The sequence below is a fragment of the Pipistrellus hanaki genome (genome assembly GCF_964339955.1).
Source record: "Pipistrellus hanaki genome assembly, chromosome: 16".
Classification (NCBI taxonomy): Eukaryota; Metazoa; Chordata; class Mammalia; order Chiroptera; family Vespertilionidae; genus Pipistrellus; species Pipistrellus hanaki.
The window spans coordinates 31,851,987-31,870,284 of record NC_140518.1 but is presented as its reverse complement, the minus strand read 5'-3'; the positions used below and the strand labels follow the sequence as shown (position 1 = coordinate 31,870,284).

The window sequence follows — 18,298 nt, the reverse complement described above, 5'->3', positions numbered from 1 at the left end:
CTGGGGGTGGGCTCACCAGAGCACAGAGCTTAGTGGTAGGATGGTGAGGGGCCTCGCTGACCTGTTTGTGCGTGTGTGTGCGTGCGTGTGCGTGTGTGTGTCCGCATGCACATGGGGGTGGGGGTTGGTTTTGAGAGAATGTGATGGGAAAGAAAATGCCCCACTGGAGGTTTCTGGACAAAGGAGAGGTGAACGGAAGTGGGTATAGTGTAGCCAGCTGGACGGGAGACCAGGCCTCGGGTCAGGGAGGGGCTGGAGGATGCTCAGGGGTCACTGCGAGGGCGTGGCTGTGGCAGCCGCTGACCAGCCACCACAGGGTCTCTCCGTCCAGAAACAGCTCTTTTGACACTAAATTCGTGTCCCCTCCTTCCTTTCCAGGAAGCTGGAGACAGCACCAGCTCCTGCTTTTTGTCTCTAAGGGTTTTTACACTCCAAGAGGGGCACGCAGTCCCCGCTGACCCATCTATAGGTGGGCCCCATCCAGGTCCAAGGGGGGACCGTTTGGTCAGGAGCTGCCAAAACATGGGCCGACCCGAGTGACGGGAACATGGTGTTTCCACCCGGCCGGGGGGCGCACCAGCTGGTCTCTCAGTAACCCTCTCAGTGATGCCCTAGGAAACACGCAGCCCGGGCTTTCTGCCCCATCACCACGGAGGCTGGCCCTGCGGGGGGTGGGGAGGCCATGGGTTCTGTCTAGACAGAGATACTCGTCAAGGCCAGATCCTGAGCTTCTGCACTCAGGAAGGGGGTGGGCTGAGATGTGGTGCGTCCCCTGCACGGCAGGTCTCCCCCCCCCGCAGAGGATGATCACAACAGCTGCTCCCTTTTCTCTCATCCTTAAAATGAGGGCAGCATCCTTTCACGGGTTTACCGCGGGGACTAAATGAGATCATGAATGTGAGAACACCAGTCTGTACCCATCAGGTGTCCAATCAATTTCGCTTCGTTATTTGTTCTTTTTTATGGGGAGGTGGGCTCAGAAGGGAGATGTGCCGCGGGTTGCCTTTATCTGGTCCGAACCCAGTGTTCCAGAAGGGACTGGCTTGGTTTGGGACCTGCAGAGAGTCCCCTAGGCGTGGGGATAAAGGACCCCGGGGTCCCCAGACCGCCGCCAGCAGCACTGCCGTCCGCCGGGAGCTTGTTAGAATGCAGGACCTCGGGCCTCATCCCAGGCCTGCTGAATGAGAGTCTGCATCTTAACAAGATCTGCAGGCGATTCAGACGCACAGTGGCGTTTGAGATGCTGCTCTCATATACACTGAGCGGCCAGATTATGATGATCTCTGAATGCATAATAATCTGGCCACTCAGTATATATATATATATATATATATATATATATATATATATATATATATATATAATTTTAGAGGCCCAGTGCATGAATTTGTGCATGGGTGGGGTCGAGTTAGCCTGGCCAGGGGGAGGGGACATGGGCAGTTGGCCGGCCTGCCTGTTGGTCGAACTCCTGGTCGAGGGGATAATTTGCATATTAGCCTTTTATTATATAGGATATATACTGAGTGGCCAAATTATTATAGGTTCAAAGATCCTAATAATCTGGCCGCTCAGTGTATTTGGTCCCAGAGATAACCACCCTCTCCTCTCCCTCTCCCACCGCGGGGAACGTGGGGCCGTGACTCTGGGTAGACAGGGACCCCGAAGCAGAAGAGCCCGGTGATCAGCACCCGCTGGCTTGCCAAGCTACATGGAAGCACATTCAATCACATGCTGAGGAAATTATTCCCTTCTTGATTCCTTTCCATTATTTTTCTGTCACTGAAGAAGAAAGAGCACTGTCCTTAACAGCCCTCTACCCTGTTCACTTTCTTTAAACAAAGACACCCGAGGCTCAGACCCAGGTCCTTCCAAACAGCAGTGCAGAACCAGAATTAATAACATCTTCTCATTTTCAGCGCAGTTATTTGTAAGGTAACTTTTGATTTCCTGCAAGTGGGATAGATTTCCATTAGTTTCCTTTCTAACTAAGCTATATTTTAAATAATGAATCGCACTGAAGGAAAAAAAAAAAAAAAGGCCATTAAGTCCATAACAACAGAAGTGTGTGGGAAAATCACAACAGTGGGATATAAAGAAGTGCAGCTTGGGGAATTATCATTCCTTACAGTTCCTCAGGGCCCTCTGAGACCATCTCGTCTACTGATTTCCATATTGCAAGTCATGGAACCGCTGCAGCTGCAGCAGCCACAACCAGCGCTTTTTGGGTTTGTTTTTAATGGAGTAGAATAGAACAGAACGGCATGAAAATGTAAGTGCTTTGCAAATGGGATGGAGAGGGGTAAATACCGTCCAATGAAACTTTTGTTTCAGTTTGCCCGTGAGCTGGCTTCCAATGTAAAATGTGCGTACAGTCCACCCTCTCTGTCCCTGGGTTCCACATCCACAGACTCAACCAACCATGGATCAAAAATATTTTTTTTTAAATGTTACGGTGTTGCCCTAAGCCAGTGTGGCTCAGTGGATAGAGCACTGTCAGCCGGCCGACTGAAGCATCCCAGGTTCGATTCTGATCAAGGGCACGTAACTCAGTTGCAGGCTCAATCCCCAGTCCTGGTCAAGGTGCAAGAGGGAGGCAACCGATTGATGTGTCACTCTCAAATCTTTTTCTCTCTCTTTATTTCTCTCCCCCTCCCTTCCATTCCCTCTAAAAAAATCAATGGAAAAATATCCTTGGGTGAGGATTAACAACAAAAACACGTTACGTTGTTGCTGACATATACTATGTAGTTAGGCCTTCCACAAGTGCATCTATACTCAACACGTACAGATATTTTGTTCTTTTTGTTATTTCCTGAACTATTTACATAGCATTTACATTGTATTAGGTATTATAAGTAATATAGACAGGATTTAAAGCATACAGGGGGATATGCCTAGGTTATGTGCAAATATGACACTATTGTGTATATATATCGTGTACACTTGAGCATCCTCAGATTTTGGCATCCCAGGAGGTCCTGTAACCTATGCCGAGTGGATACTGAGGGATAAAATTCATGCACTAGAGGGGGGGTCCCTCAGCCCGGCCTGCCCCCTCTCACAGTCCAGGAGCCTTCAGGGGCAGGAGGTGACACCCCATCACACCTCTGCTGCTGCCACTGCTGGCAGCGCAAGCCTTGGCCGGCCCTGATTACCTGAGCCTCGGGTGCCCCTGGGCAGCTGGGCAGCCAATATCTGAGGCTTCCCTGCACCTTGGGCCGACCCTGGGTGGCTGGGGGGCTGAGGAAACTAGGGGACTCTGGGCCTGGTCTGGCCTTGTTGTGCACCTGCCACCCCGACGGGGCTGAGGAGACTGGGTGCTGTCGGCGCCACCATATTTGAGTGTGGCAGTCAATGAGCATATTCCCTCCTTATTGGCTGCAGGCACTGCCAGCTTCGTGATGGTGTGAGGGTCAATTAGCATATTCCCTCCTTATTAGATAGGATTGCAGTCTAAAAAGCAAGCAATTCACTCATCCGGTCCCTCTCCATTGGCAGGTGCCTCCACCTCTGCTAACTTAATCCCAATGGTGAGGAGCTGACTCCTTCTGCCAGGCCGCCATGAGCAAATGTTCCTTAATGCTACGTGCCTGAGGTCCCCCACGGCTCTCCGGCTCTTCTCTCCGGACACAGAACTGACGACAGGAGCTACTGCCACACGTGCTTAACCCGCACCTCCCAGCTCGGCTCAGGTGAGGGAGGGCCTGGGCGGCTGCACCGAGAGAACCGCGAGGCACCAGCGTGACGTGTCCTTTCTGGAGGGACTGGAGGCCCGTCGCCAGGGCCCGCTGTCCTGGGCCTCTCCGCTGTCGTAGGTTTGGGGAGCCTAGTTCATCAGCTTCCCTGGGCCACGGAAAAGCAGTGGTGGGGAGAGGGAAGGAGGCTGGGGGGAGGCAGGAAGAGTGGCAGAAAGCTCTGGGTGGGGGAGGGGACAGAGGGCACCCCAAGGCGGCACCTGGAGGATGAACCTTGTCCCGGCTGAGCTGCACCCTGGAAGCACAGGGAGGGCAGGAGCAAGGCGGAGCGGCAGGAGGAAGGGGTTGGGAGAAGCTAAGACACTGGGGGCAGCTAAAACACCACATTTGCCCCCCTACTAACAGATGAGTGAGTGTGGGTCTCTATAACCACCAGGCAGGGGCTCCTAACAGTGCCCACAGGCCCAGAGAAGAAAGCAAGCTGCCGGTGACATTGTGAGCAGCAAAGGGAGAGGAAGAGAATGGGGTTGTGCGGTACCCCCTCCCTCTACCCCACTTTTACCTTCCTGCTCGGTGTCAGCTCAGGGCAGGCTTTCCTCCTATCATATCCAAAACCCTCCCCACACACAGGCGCTTTGTGAAACAGGCCTTCCAGTCTTGTTCCGGCCTTTCTGGCTCCAGCCAAACAGGGGTCCGCCGAGGTGCCCGCAGCCCCCATCGCCCCATCCCCCCTGGCTGCCCCCAGAGGACTGAGCTCAGCAGGGGGCACTCCCTGGGCTTGGAAAAGGAGGAGTTGGCAGGTGTGGGGAGTGGGGCTGAGGGTCTGCTCCGAGCCACCCCATCATTAGCATGCTGCCCAAGGGTGAGTTCAGATGCAGAAGCTGGTCTGCAGTCCAGCTGGCCCGGCCTCAGCAGAGGCCCTTGGTGTGCAGTGGCCTGATTTAAGGCCCAGGGCTCCTTTTATTTTCCTCTGGAAACTGTGGAGGTGAATCTGAAAAGGCCCGAGAGCCGGGCCAGCACACAGGGGCCCTGGCAAGCCCTCTCTTCCTCCAGTGCCCACCACCTCGCTCCTGGCCCTGCTCTGTTCTGGAAGCTGGGCACAAGCTCTACCCCGTCCCTAAGTCTGTTTTCTCTTTTTTTTTTTTTTAAACATTTGGTGCCTCTCGAGAGTAATCCCAGGGATGAGGTAACACTGGGATATGGACCCCAAGTGTCCATGGGAGATCTCCTTGGGGTCATCCCTTAGGAAGGGGCAGCCCGGCTGGTGAGAGCCACTCAAAGGCCATGCGGGGAAAGCCAAAACAGTCTCCACAGCTGTCATTCCAGCCCGAGACACAAGCAGACCCACCACCCCCTGAGCAACACCAGCTGCCAGGGGCCTTCGCTGGCACCTCTGTGGGAGACAGAGCAGCATAGAGTCGGGCCAAACTGGGTTCAATTCCTGCCTTGTCCTCTAGCCCTAGGGCCCTGGGTTCCTTACCAACTCCCCTGAGCCCCCGGGTCCTCCCTGTAAAATAGAGGTAATCTTTCCTGCCTCAGGAAATGTGTGCTGTTACAGACCGGTGATAACACACGGGGAGGGCCTAGGACACTGTCGGAAAATGAATCACACACACACACACACACACACACACACACACACGGCGGGGCTAAAGTAGGTTTATAGCTGAGAGTACACAAGACACGGTTTATTCTTGTACTATGATTCATTAATTATTGTATTATTTTCCATACAAACAACTGTAAACCTACTTCTGCCCCACCCTGCATATATAGTATACCTGAGATCTTTTTTTTTTTTTTAATATATTTTATCGATTTTTTACAGAGAGGAGAGAGATAGAGTTAGAAACATCGATGAGAGAGAATCATCGATTAGCTGCCTCTTGCACACCCCCTACTGGGGATGTGCCCGCAACCAAGGTACATGCCCTTGACAGGAATCGAACCCGGGACCTTTCAGTCCGCAGACCGACGCTCTACCCACTGAGCCAAACCGGTTTCGGCTGTATACCTGAGATCTTATCCAGCTCAAACTGGGAGACCTTCCACGACAACGGAACCTCTCAGAGCCTCAGTTTCCTCATCTGTAACACTGGGGGGACAATCACAGGCACCTTGTTGGGCTCAGACAATGTGAGAAGAGTACCTCGCACAGGATCAGGTACCCAGTAGGGCTAACCAGACGTTATGTTTCCTTCCATCCTTCCTAGATCAAAGGGAAAGATCTAATTTCTATGGACCGAGCAGGACTAATTTCTTTTTTTTAAATCCTCACCTGAGGATAGGTTTCCATTGATTAATTTAAAGAAAGAGAAAGAGAACATCAACAGGAGAGAGAATCATTGACGGGGGGTGGGGGTGGGGGGCGGATTGAACCCACACCCTAGGTATGTGCCCTGACCAGGGATTGAGCCACAATGTTTTGGGGTACAGGACGATGCTCCAACCGAGCCATGAGGCCAGGGCTAATAAGCTTTCTTCTCAGTGGCCCAGAGTTGTAAGACCCAAGAATGAGGTCTTTATGTCCTTTTGCAGAACCCAAAGACACATTCCCCAAAGACACCCCCATTGTACAACTCCAGGGGGCACCATCCCATAGGACACGGTCAGAAAGAATGTGGGTGATTTGTTTGTTTGTTTTGCTCTAAAACCGCACCTTCAAGGAAGAAACGCATTCCTAAAGATGGCCCGCAGGCTGCTGAGGCCAAGGGTAGCATGCTGCTGCACAGGGCGACCACAAGTGGGGAGATCTATTGCTGCCGAGGGGAGTAGCCAGGGAGTAGCGTGCCCCAGCGGGGGAAATAACTGGGCTTAATTACACAACAGCTTTGGGCTCTCGGTAATCTTGATCCATTAAACCCTTGTTGCTGGCCAGGAGGCAATGCCCAGGAGGAAGGGGTTAGCCCAACGCGCTAATAGGATCAGCCCTTCAATCCCAGGAAGGTAATTATGGCCACATCCTTTCCCACCTGCCCTGAGGAAACCCACAGATCCCCAGTCACCTGGGGCTTTCCGAGGCAGCACCGGCTCCACAGACACCCCGGGAAGCCAACGGCTATGCCTCCCAGAGGGACAAAGCCTCTGAGCTCCATCGGCACAGGCCCCCCAGCCTTTCACCCCCTTCGGCAGACCTTGCTCACCTTAGGCCAGAGGCCGGACAGCATCTGCTACGTCTACGTGTGGTCTAAGGGGCATGAATGCGTCAGAGACGAGGGCAGAGAGAGGGGAATGGCACCTGACCAATTACGTCACCACAGGGCCCATGTCATCTGAAGGGCCCTATCCCCTGAAGACCACACTGACCCTGTCAGTTCTTTTCTTTTAATTTTTAAAAATATTTTATTGATTTTTTTTTTATAGAGGGGAAGAGAGAGGGACAGAGAGTCAGAAACATCGATGAGAGAGAAACATCGATCAGCTGTCTCCTGCACAGCCCTTACTGGGGATGTGCCCGCAACCAAGGTACATGCCCTTGCCTGGAATTGAACTTGGGAACTTTCAGTCCACAGGCCAATGCTCTATTCACTGAGCCAAGCCGGTTTCGGCACCCTGTCAGTTCTTATATGGCCAATCAGCCCATGTTCATTTCCATTCTGGTGTGTGAAGGGAAAGAAAGGGCAGGGAGAGAAACCAGGAGTAAAGCACGGGGGCAGCAACCTGAGGGAGGCCTAACGAGGGTCAGAATCTGGGGTCGGAGACGCTGGCTGTCCCAGCTGCCGTTGGCCATGGCATCACGTGGCCCCATTCACAGGGCTCTTTGCCAAGGGGTAGGGGCAGGAATGGGCATCCATCCCCAGCCCCCATACAGGGATGCACCCCGCAGTCTGCCTATTGCCCTGATTTCTTTCTTTCTGTCCCATTCACAGGGTCCGGATGGCGCTCTCCAAGCGTCAGGGACACACAGAACACGGGGCACCCGTGGCTCCAACGATCTGGCCCGCTGAAACGCCAGCTGGGGGAGACCAAAGCCACAGGTCCACGTCAGTCTCTCCCACCCCGCACTGCGGACAGGGAAGTGCCGAGATGCTACAGGGAGTATGGGGTGGGTACTCCAAGCCCCGTGGATTGCCTCAGTTTACCTACCACACCAGGGGCCAGAGGCAAATGGTGTGGAGGTGACATCGAGTTGCTCTAAAGCCGCCTAGTTCCTGGTTTGCCCCAAAGAAAGAGAGCCAAACGGCTACAGCTCCAACACTGGCAGTGCCGCCTTCCGACCACACAGTCACAGGCATAGCAACGCGTGCGACTCCCTGGGGGTCTCCGACTCTACTCTGAGCTACTACAATTACCGCATCCACGCGGCTGGAAACCTGTGAATGGGCCAGCTAACGGGATTTCTAGGGGAGTGAGAAGTTAAAGAAGTCTCCTTCCCCCATACTATGACTGGGGGCACATTGTGTAGGAGGCACTGGGGTAGGCACCATCTGAGAACCTGATCCATCTCTCTGTAGCTACCAGTCCCCTTCCCCCACTCCCTCGCCCCCCAAAATCCCCTGAGAGCTATCACAGCTCCCTGTGCAGAAGTAGGCACAAGGAGTGGGCACCAGAGCCGTCCAGCAAGCAGGCCAGACCTCAGGGAGCAGCCCACGCCGTCCACCCTAACCCACCGGAGTGAGCAGAATGGGTTTTTCTCACGGTCCCCCCACCTCCTACTCACCTACCAGCATCTCCCAGCTGCTTCCACCAAGAATGTTTCTGTCATCTCGGCCTCTTTCCAAAGAACAACATCAGCAACCACCACGATAGCACATGGCGTGTCTCTGAGCAGATGACCTCATTCCTCTGCCCCAGCCCGACCTCCCAGACTCCCGCAGCCCTGACAGGGCCGGCCGGCTGTTCCGACTGGCGCGGCTCCGAGGATAAAGACGTCCATCCACCTGCAGGTGTTTACTCGCACCGCAGGGGGGGTGTCTAATCAAACCCACACCGTCTGCCAGGCCGGCGCTGACACAGGAATAAGATGGGAAACCGAGGCAGGCTCACGATCATCTGGAGACGAGTTGTGGTCCCCAAGTGCATTCCTGGCCCAGGGACAGGGCGCGGGGTCTACAAGGTGTGTGCAAATATCGCGGCAGACTGGACCGCCCCTGGGGAATGCTGCTTGGGATGGGAGAAGTGGGCTCCAAAAGGTGGGCTCCCACAACAACAGATGGCCGTGCTCTGCCTTCTGTGAGGTCCAAGGAGCTGCAGGCTTTGTTTGGCTCAACAGAGTGGGAATGTTTAAGGCCAGAGCTGAAAGGCTCGGGACAAAAAAAGAGGCTGAAATGGCAGAGGAAAAGACGAAAGGGGCCCTCGGCTCTTTAAATAAACCCTGAGCATATGGCTAACGGCTTTCCGTTGGAAGAGGCGCCAAAGGATTGGCCCACTGGGGCACATACATCTCAATCCAGGTCCTTACGGAGGGTGGTCTCCACTCGGGGGACTGAGGAAGTTTCAGAGGTCCAGCCCCCCCACCCCTCATGTTGAGGTAACTCCACAGAATTTAATGGAATCCAACCTAATCCCATGACACAGAAGAAAGCCAAGAGGAAGTGTTGCGTTTAGTGGAAAAGGTGATGAGAGCCTGATCTGTCTAGCTCAGTGGTTGAGAGTCAAACCTAGGAACCAGGAGGTCCCAGTTCGATCCTGGGTCTGGGCACACGCCCAGGTTGCAGACTCCATTCTGGGTTAAGAGGGAGAGGGGGGTGCAGGGGTGATAGGGGGAGGGTGTGCAAGAGGGGGCCAGACCAATGATTCTCTCTCATCATTGATGTTTCTATCTCTCCCACCCCCCTTCCTCTCTGGAATCAATAAAAACATTTATTTATTTTTTTTTTTTAAAGAAAAGGTGATGCCCTAACTGGCTTGGCTCGGTGGATAGAGCATCAGCCAGTGGACTGAAGGGTCCCAGGTTCAATTCCAGTCAAGGGCACACGCCCAGGTTGCAGGCTCGATCCCCAGTAGGGGGCATCCAGGAGGCAGCTGATGAATGATTCTCTCTCATCATTGATGTTTCTATCTCCCTCTTCTTCGCTGAAATAAATAAATAAATACTTTTTTAAAGCGATGAGAAAAAGAAATAAGATAAAATGAAGATCACAGCCCTACAGAGAGAATCACACCAGATTCAGGCAAAGAATCTAGGCAAGGCATTCAGCTGACATTATTACATTAACGTAGGAAAAAGAGTGGCAGAGAGACGGGAAGTGGGATGACTGGAGCCCTCGTCCGCCACTCCGTCTTATCAGGGGCACAGACCCTGCTGCAATCAGTCCTGGATCGCTCTGGCAGCTGAGCGCCAACCAGCTCCCCGAGTCAGACAAACCGCCCTCACCGCAGCCCTTCAAGACTTCCCTCAGGGGAGAGGGGTCTGCCGCCCACCCCTTATCCACTGACTGTCCACCTGCAATGGGAGGGGGCACCTGCCCCCTGGCACAGAAGCTGAGGCCAAAATGAGCTGACAACTCCAAAGGCAAGACGTCTGTGAAGGGAAGGGGCTGGTTGGCCGTCGGGCACCTTAGAATGCAGAATCCCTGGCCTCCGTGGGCTCAGAGCCTCCACCAGCCCAGTTCCTGCAGGAGACACAGGGACAGGCTGGGGCCAGAGTTATCGAGGCCACGGGCCCTGCTGGGCCATTTCAGGAAGAACTCTGTGACAGAGGACCCAAGAGACAGATGTCCCCCATCCCAGGACATTTCACGGCCTTGAATAAGCTCAGACATATCAGGTGAAATTCCAGTCTTCCTAGCGTATGATCTGAATTCCAGCTTTGTCATTTATCAGTTATGTGACCGTAGGTAATGATTTGAGCTTGCTGAGCTTCTCTCTCTGTAAAATGGGGGTGAGATGCCTGTGTGGGGCGCGCAGGCGGCAGCTGATCAATGAGTCTCTCATCATTGATGCTTCTATCCCTTTCTCCTTCACCTTTATATTTTCTTATTATTATTTATTTTATTTATTTTTTTTTAAATAGCAGATGGACTACCTACCCATCTTGCCCGAGTTGTGAGGTTTGCAGAGAAGGGATGGAAAGTGCCTAGCAGAGAGGCTGGCATATCGAAGGTCCTCAGGAGATGCTGTTGTCAGTGTTGGCTGATATTATCATGTATGTGCTCAGGAGAAAGATTTCTCACCGGCAACTCACATCTCTAAGAAGGGGCACTGGCCACCCTGTGCCCTCGGCACAGCCCCTTCACCATTCCTGGTGAACTCGGCTCTTGTGGAGACCTGCCACGCCAGGTCTGGGAGCCTGGTAAGCAAACAGCTCGCCGAGAGGCTGAGGAACTTCCTCCGGGAGCCACAGGCCCCTCTGCCAGGCGAAGGCCAGCCCGGGCATCTGTTTTAACGAAGGCTCTTGTCAGGAGGAAACTTCGTGGCTAACAGCCCAAACATGCTCAGCACCTCCCCAGGAAGCCTGGTTCTACAGCGCTCAAATACGCGGCTCTGAGGAGGAACTCCTCACACTCTGCCAAGGCAGTGCCCCCTCCCTGCCCTCCAGCTGGCGGCTCCGGGAGCCCAGGGGCCAGGGCAGGAGCAGCAGCAAAACAGCCGGCTCCGATGCCAGCCTGCCAGAGTCAGAGCTGGTGCACAGGCATGCTGCACACGCCCCACCCCCTCATCCCCCCAAAGAGGCCCTCCCTCCAATTCCCTTTCCTGGGCCCGCCTTCCTCAGGTCAGAAATTTTCAAGGCAGCCGCAGGCCATTTTGCTTCTCCGCTGGGGTGGGGGTGGGGCGGGGAGGGGGCGATAGGGAAGCTTGGAAAGGATGGGCCCTGGAGAGAAAGCCCCAGCCAGGCTTCCATGGATTCTCTGCTTTGGGGAACTGGGAAGCCCGAGGGCTGGACAGAAATGTAAGCGGCCTGTGAATGCGGGGCATTGTTGTGACTGTCATTGGCGGAGCGCAGCGGGAGGAGGTCACTAATCCTCTGCGGGTCAGGAGCTGATCTGCAGCAGAGCTCCGAGCAGATGTGCGCCCCATTCACGCGGCACACGTGCGCACGCATGCCACACAGCCACGGGCCTGACCTTCACCCAAAGGTGCTGGCCGCGCAGGGGAAGGCGCAGATGGAGCGGCTGGGCTTGGCAGGACTGGGGGGGGGGGGTGGAGGGGGGGGGCCTTGGCCCCTTTGATGTTGAAAAAACCAAAGCAGAATGAACCCTCACCAGGAGAGCTCCTGGGTGGGGGGTGGGGGGGGTGGGGAGTGGGGGGCTGGGGAAGGGGAAGGATGGAGGGGGTGGGGAGGAGGAGGCTGAGGAGAGGTCAGAGGCTGGAAGCCTCCAGGGCAAGACCTTGGGGCTCAAGGCATTATCCTTGTCTGCTCCCCCCACCCCCACCCCCCATATGACTGATACCCGGAATTCGAGCCAAGCTGCCTCTTAAAGATGTCCATGACCATGGCATCCAGTGTCCAGAGCCGGAACCTGCCCCCTCGTCCCCCAGCCCCTGCCTCCCGCCTCCTGCCTCAGGCCTCTGGGCTAGGAGAGTGGAAGAGAGAGGGAGGGGGTCCCCCTGACGTGGTGGGGGGAGCGCAGCCCACCTCCCAGGGGGCGGCAGGGCCCTCCCCACACCCTGGGCGCTGGGGAGGGTCCCCAGCAGGGGAGGACGGTGTGCGGGGCTGCAGCCCCTCAGCCAGGCGGAGGGGCGGCGGGGCGGCGCTCGGCCCCCAGAGGTGCCCGCGATCAGGTGCACGTTCCCGGCGGCGGCGCGGGAGGGAGCAGTCACAAGATCGCGGCGGATTTGGGAGTAAGGGGGTGGGGGCGGAAATGGAGGTTTGCTTTTTCTTTTGGGGGAGGGTGCGGGGTAGAGGTGGGGGGTGATGAGGCTGGCAGGGAAGACTGCGGAGCCGGGGTTCACAGCTCCTTCTCCGCATACCCCCCCCACACACACACATATCTGCACACACATTCTCCCTTCCCGCCCACCCCACCTCACCCCCACCCCGACACATACCCCGGCTCAGGATGTCCCCGGGGGGGCCAGCTCTGGCCCCAAGGACTTGGCCAAAATGGCCTTTCTGCTGCGGCACGGAAGTCGGGGAGCGGAGGCAGCCCCCCACAAAGCGCTCCCGGCTTCCCGAGGGCTGGGGAGTGGTCGGTTACACAACAGGTGGGAGCGGGGGACACAGCGCTCCGGGCCGCGCCGCCTCCCGCCCGCCGCCCGCCTCCCACCCGCCCCCAGTCCGCTCCGGGGACCCCCTCTGCGGCCGATTGCGGGGTCCCACGCCGCTCCCCGCCTCCCGGCCCCACGGGCACTGGCCGGCCGTGCCCGCCGCCCCCACCCCCTCACCCCCGCCCGGCTCCCCACGCAAGCCCGCACCTCGGACCCGGGGCCGCCGGGGCCACCCCCCGCCCCCGCCCGCACGTACTGCCGTAGAGGGTGTCGATCCAGGAGAGGCGCGGCGGGCCCGGGTGGCTCAGCGGCTCCATGCCCGAGGCGGCGGCGGCGGCGGCGGCGGCGGCTGGCTCAGATCGGAAACCCGACCCGCATCGCACACAAAGGCGGGCGGCGGGCGCCCCGGAGGCCGAAGTTGCGGGGCGCGGGGCGCAGGGGGGCGCGGGCCGCAGGGGCGCGGGGAAACAGGTAGCCGGAGCCGGGAGGAGCAGGAGGAGCGGGCGGCGCTGCCTCCGGGAGGCGGGGGCGGCGGGCGAGGCGGAGAGCGCCCCCCGGAGCCCTCCGGCCGCGGCGGCCGCTGCGGATCCCGGAGCCGCGGCCCCGCAGCCCGCGCGCCAACTGGCAACTTGCGCGGCGCCCGGGGCGGGGGCCGAGGCCGCGGCCGGCCAATCGGCGCGCGGCTCCCGCGCCCCCGCCCCGCCCCCGCCGCGGCGCCCCCGCCTCCGGGCCGCGGGGTGCGGGGAGCGGCCCCCCCTCCGCACCGACGCCCGGCGGGAAGGAGCGGCCCCGCGGGGTCTCCGGGCGGCGGCGCAGGCCCGGGCGCAGCCGATGGAGCCGCCCGCAGGCGCGATGTCGCGGGGAGACCTGCGCGCCCGCGGGGGTGACATCACCTGCCGCCCGGATCTCTAAGCGCCGAGTCCGGGGCCGGGGCGGCGGCCAGGCCCCTCCCGGAGCCAGGCCTGGGCGGCGGCGCCGACCCGGTTCCGGTCCGGCCGGCCTGCGGGCCGCTCTGGCCGCCCTGGGACTCCGGGCTCCCAAACCTTCCCGGCGCCTCGTCCATGGAGCATCCTGGACCCAAACGGTTCCGGCCCTGCCCGCCAGGGGGCGCCGCCGGAGGAAGTGAGCGGCTGTGGAGGACGCACCCGGGTACAGGAGAGGCCGGGGTCTCCGCTGGGTCCCCTGCAGGACCCCCCTCTGGGGATTTCTGGTACATGCACATCTAGGGGAGTCTGGGATCAAGGTGCCTCTGACAACAGAACCTTCAGAAACGACATCCCTCCTAAAACCCCAGGAAAGCAATGACCAGTAAGAAGTGGGGGTGGGGGGAGTTGGGGGCTTTGTGCCTGTCCCCTGTGTGCTGGTTCTGTGCGACCCAAGTCAAGGCAACTTGTGTTCTGCAGGCCTCCTTGGGCCAAAGGACTCAGGAGGAGGGGCTGGAGGGGCAGGGGCAGCCTCGGTGGTCCAGAGCGGCCGGCCGAAGCTCCTGGACCCTCGGGAGGGAGGCAGGGGCACCCTGCGCCGGGCGGGTTATGCTGTTTTCACCTCAGATGGTGAGGGTTCTGATGATGGAGGCGGCCTTCTGCACCCCCACCCCCAGCCCCAAGCAAAGCTGGGACCCAGCTCTACAGACAGGCCGACACCATGAGGCTCCCTGGCCTCAGTGGGGGGCAGTGTTGTCAGCATCCACCCGCCTGGGGGTCCTCACTGTTCCAAACAACTGTTACTGCTGCTTTTTATTATTATTATTATTATTATTATTGATTTTATTTATTTATTTTTAATATATTTTATTGATTTTTTACAGAGAGGAAGAGAGAGGGATAGAGAGTTAGAAACATCGATGAGAGAGAAACATCGATCAGCTGCCTCCTGCACACCCCCCAATGGGGATGTGCCCGCAACCAAGGTACATGCCCTTGACCGGAATCGAACCCCGGGACCTTTCAGTCCGCAGGCCGCCGCTCTATCTACTGAGCCAAACCGGTTTCGGCTGTTACGTCTTGCCAGAGGACATTTTCCCGTTGATTTTTAGAGAGAGTGGAAGGGAGGGGGAGAAGCAGAGAGAAACATCTACGTGAGAGAGACACAGGGATTGGTTGCCTCCTGCATGTGGCCCCGACCATGGCCAGGGATCAAGCCTGCAACCAAAGTACGTGCCCTTGTCAGTCCGAGGGCTGGCTCTCTATCCACTGAGCCACACCGGCCAGGGCCCTACTTCTCCTTAAGGGGTGAAGCAGACCCTCGCCAGGATGCTGAAAGGAAGCCTGCACCAGCCCCTGCTTGGGTAGCGCCCTCCAGAGCTGCCCCAGGGAAGACGGTGGCTGCAGGCTCACAGCAGACCTGCAGGCCCTGGGAGACGCAGTGGGGGATGCTCTGGGCTGGGGAAAGCCTCCACAGGTGGCACTGGCCCCTCCCTGCACCCACGTGGCTCTCCCCCTCCTCCCCCCTCCCGGCTCAGGCCGTGGCTCTGGCTCTCTCGGCCCCTCCCTGCTCAGCTGACACCCTCCACCATTCCTGCGTTGCACACAAGACTGGATGGACCGAGCAGGCACCTGGAGCGTGGAAGAAAGTGTGTGTGGGGGGGAAGTGGGGGGAGAGAAGACATACATACATCGCCAATGAGATGCTCCAGAAATAGAGCCAGGGTGGGAGAGGGAGCGAACAGGCCCTAAGAGGAACCAGAGGGAGGAGGGTGATCGGGGAGAAGCAGGGAGGGGCCCAGGACCTCTCTTCTTCTCACATGGAACTCTGAAGGCACAGAACCCAGAAGAAAGATGGAAGCAGCCGCACTACCCCCTTCTCCACCTCCACCCTATCCACCTCCATCCCCACCCCCACCCCCAGGGCAGCCTGCCCTCTGCACTCTCCACATGCTGCAAGGATTTTCCTATGGCCACATCCGGGCACTGCCTGTGCGCAGGCCATGGATGTATGTTTCTGCGTGAGTCACATACATTTGCATACATTTTACATTTTTATCTACAAAAGGCTTGAACGAGCTATTTTCAGCATTTCTGAAGCCAGAATGTTAGTTTGCTCTCCTTAACGATACCATAGTTTGCTTTTTCCCTCACTCTGCCCAACTCTGTCTTGGACCTCCCACTCCAGAACACAAGTCAGGGGGGAGAGAGAGAGAGACAGAGAGAGAGAGAGTGGAATCGTAGAGGCAAGGAGGAGGAATACCTCTAATAATTAACATAGGGGCCTCCCGTGCACTTCGCTTGGCTCTTAGTGTTTTGTTGACAGGATCATATCACAGTGAACCCCAGTATCTCAGCTCCCTCCAGTTTCCAAGATGAGAAAACTGAGGCACTGAGCAGCTAAGTACCCCACCCAGGCAGGAAGCGGAGGGCTGGGCCTCAGACCCCGGCGCTGGCTGCTCATGCTCTTACGTGCCGTCCATGCTGCCTCCCCTGTCAGCGGACGGCGAAAGCTGAGTGGCAAAGGCCCCTGGACATCTCTGCTGGCCCCCGGGTTAGAGACCACCTTGGGAAGCCCATCCAGCCCCCTTCCATCCCCTGCACACGTGTGACACAGCGTGTCCCGGAAAGGGCATTCGTCATGCCTGGACGCCGGTGCCGACGGCTTTCCACAGATGTTCACACGACACGGCTTGGCTCTAACCGTGGCTATGGAGACACGCGTGGGGGCCTCTGGGCACCAGGGTGACCTCAGGCTGGAGCGGAAGCTTCCGGAAACCGGGCCCTGAGGGTAAGGAGGAGACGGGGGGAGGCCCAATAATCCACATCTCCGGGCAGGAGGAGTTCAGAGTCCTTTTCGCTGGCGTGTTGCCCACGGGAAGTGCAGGGCCAGCAGCCCCGATCTGTCAGAGCAGCTGGGGCGTGTGTTCCCGTGGATGGGAGGCCCTGATTCAGCGAAGCGCAGACCTGTCCCTGCACCCCGGGGCCCTGAATCAGCACCCAGCACAGGTGTCCTCCACGCCCGCACCTGCCACCCGCCGTCCGGTCCTCTGAGTGAGCTCTCCCCACCTTCCCCAGCGCCCCCTCTCGTCATGCACTGGGGGGGGGGGCATCCTGAACTCCCCCCCTCCCGGGGTGACCGCCCTGCTCCGGCCTGCCCCCCCGCTCTAAGGAAGATGGGAGGAAGGGCAGGTGGTCTGGCCAGGCGTGCGGCTGCGGAGGGCCTGCGTGGGAAGAAGGCCTCGCGCAGGATGTCCGGGCCGGGCCACTCGCTGCCTCTCCAGCAGCCCGCTCCTGCTTCCACGGCCCCTTGCCCGGGATGGAGACGGGTGGCTGTGCGCAGCATCCAAACCGGGCACTTCCGCGTTTCCTCCCTCCTCACCGTTAGCAACCCAGCGCACTGAGCAAACAGGAAGGCCTGGGGTCCCTGCTCCCTGGATCCCCGGAGGTCACTGCTGGGTGAAAAGCCGACCCGTTCGCTTCTCTCTGCTCTGGGGCCAGCAGGGAGCACCCGCGGGCAGGGGCTGGGTGTTCCTGGTGGCCCGGGCGGGTGGAGCCCTTTGCATTCAAATTAAGAAACAAAGAACAGGCGTGACAGCCCAAGAACCGAGTGTTTCCCCCTCCCTGGCAGATATCGGCTCTTTAAAGGCTGGCACTACACCCCTTTGCACGGTGTGTGTGTGTGTGTGTGTGTGTGTGTCTACACCACACTCGGCCCCGAGGGCAAAGGAGGCTCAGATAGCCCTCCGAAGCCGCCGTAACCACACGGGGCCCCCCGGTCAGCCTTCTGTCAGGAGCACAACCGATCGGCATTCAATTATAAATGTTGAATAAGTAAAATGAACAACGGCTACCGTTTATTTATTGAGTGCTTTTTAAGTGCCATACTGCTCTGCGCGCTTCCCATAAATTAGCTCACTTAATCCTCATAATAAGCCCACGAGACCTGCACCACTAGCCTCTGGGTTCCACAGGAGCGGAGAGACGAGCCACGGGCCAGCCGGCGGTGGGTGACCTTGGGAGTGAACCCGGATTCTGAGTCCAGAGTCCCCACGTGGACACTGTGCTGGGCTGCGGGGAGTGAACCATGAACAAAGAGAATGGAGTCGGACTCGGGGAGAAAGAAATCGGGGCCACGGGAGAAGTGCCAGGCAGAACCCCCCGGGGCCACCAATGACGAAGCAAAAAGAGAGCTGGCTCCCAAAGAAACCACATCCAGCCGGAACCGGTTTGGCTCCGAGGCTAGAGCGTCCGCCTGCGGACTGAAGGGTCCCGGGTTCTATTCCGGCCAAGGGCATGTACCTTGGTTGCGGGCACATCCCCAGTAGGGGGTGTGCAGGAGGCAGCTCATCGATGTTTCTGACTCTCTATCCCTGTCTCTTCCTCTCTGTAAAAAATCAATAAGATATATTTTAAAAAAGGAAAAAGAAGCCACATCCACTGCACAGGGCAGGGGACCCTGGGCACGAGCTACCTGCAGTCCATCCACACCCTGGGCTTCCATGCCCTGGGCCAGCGCCCGTTTTCACATCTGTGGGTGGGCAGCCAGGAGGCTGGGATCGACGACTTCCAGGCTTCCCACCAGCCCCA

The 18,298-nt window shown here is 58.0% G+C and overlaps 1 protein-coding gene across 3 annotated transcripts in view; it reads right to left on the bottom strand.

Annotated features, from left to right (window-relative positions):
* The window catches only part of ABR (ABR activator of RhoGEF and GTPase), a 181,606-nt gene that overhangs the window by 120,725 nt on the left and 42,583 nt on the right, over positions 1 to 18,298 (bottom strand). The window contains exon 1 of one of the 3 annotated variants that reach the window (XM_084862844.1): positions 13,042 to 13,383. The exons of the other annotated variants lie outside the window; for them this stretch is intronic. Coding sequence (XP_084718970.1) covers positions 13,042 to 13,102 — 61 coding nt within the window. The 5' untranslated portion in view covers positions 13,103 to 13,383. Of the gene's footprint in view, positions 1 to 13,041; positions 13,384 to 18,298 lie in introns of those variants that run through there. 3 annotated transcript variants of the gene reach the window in all.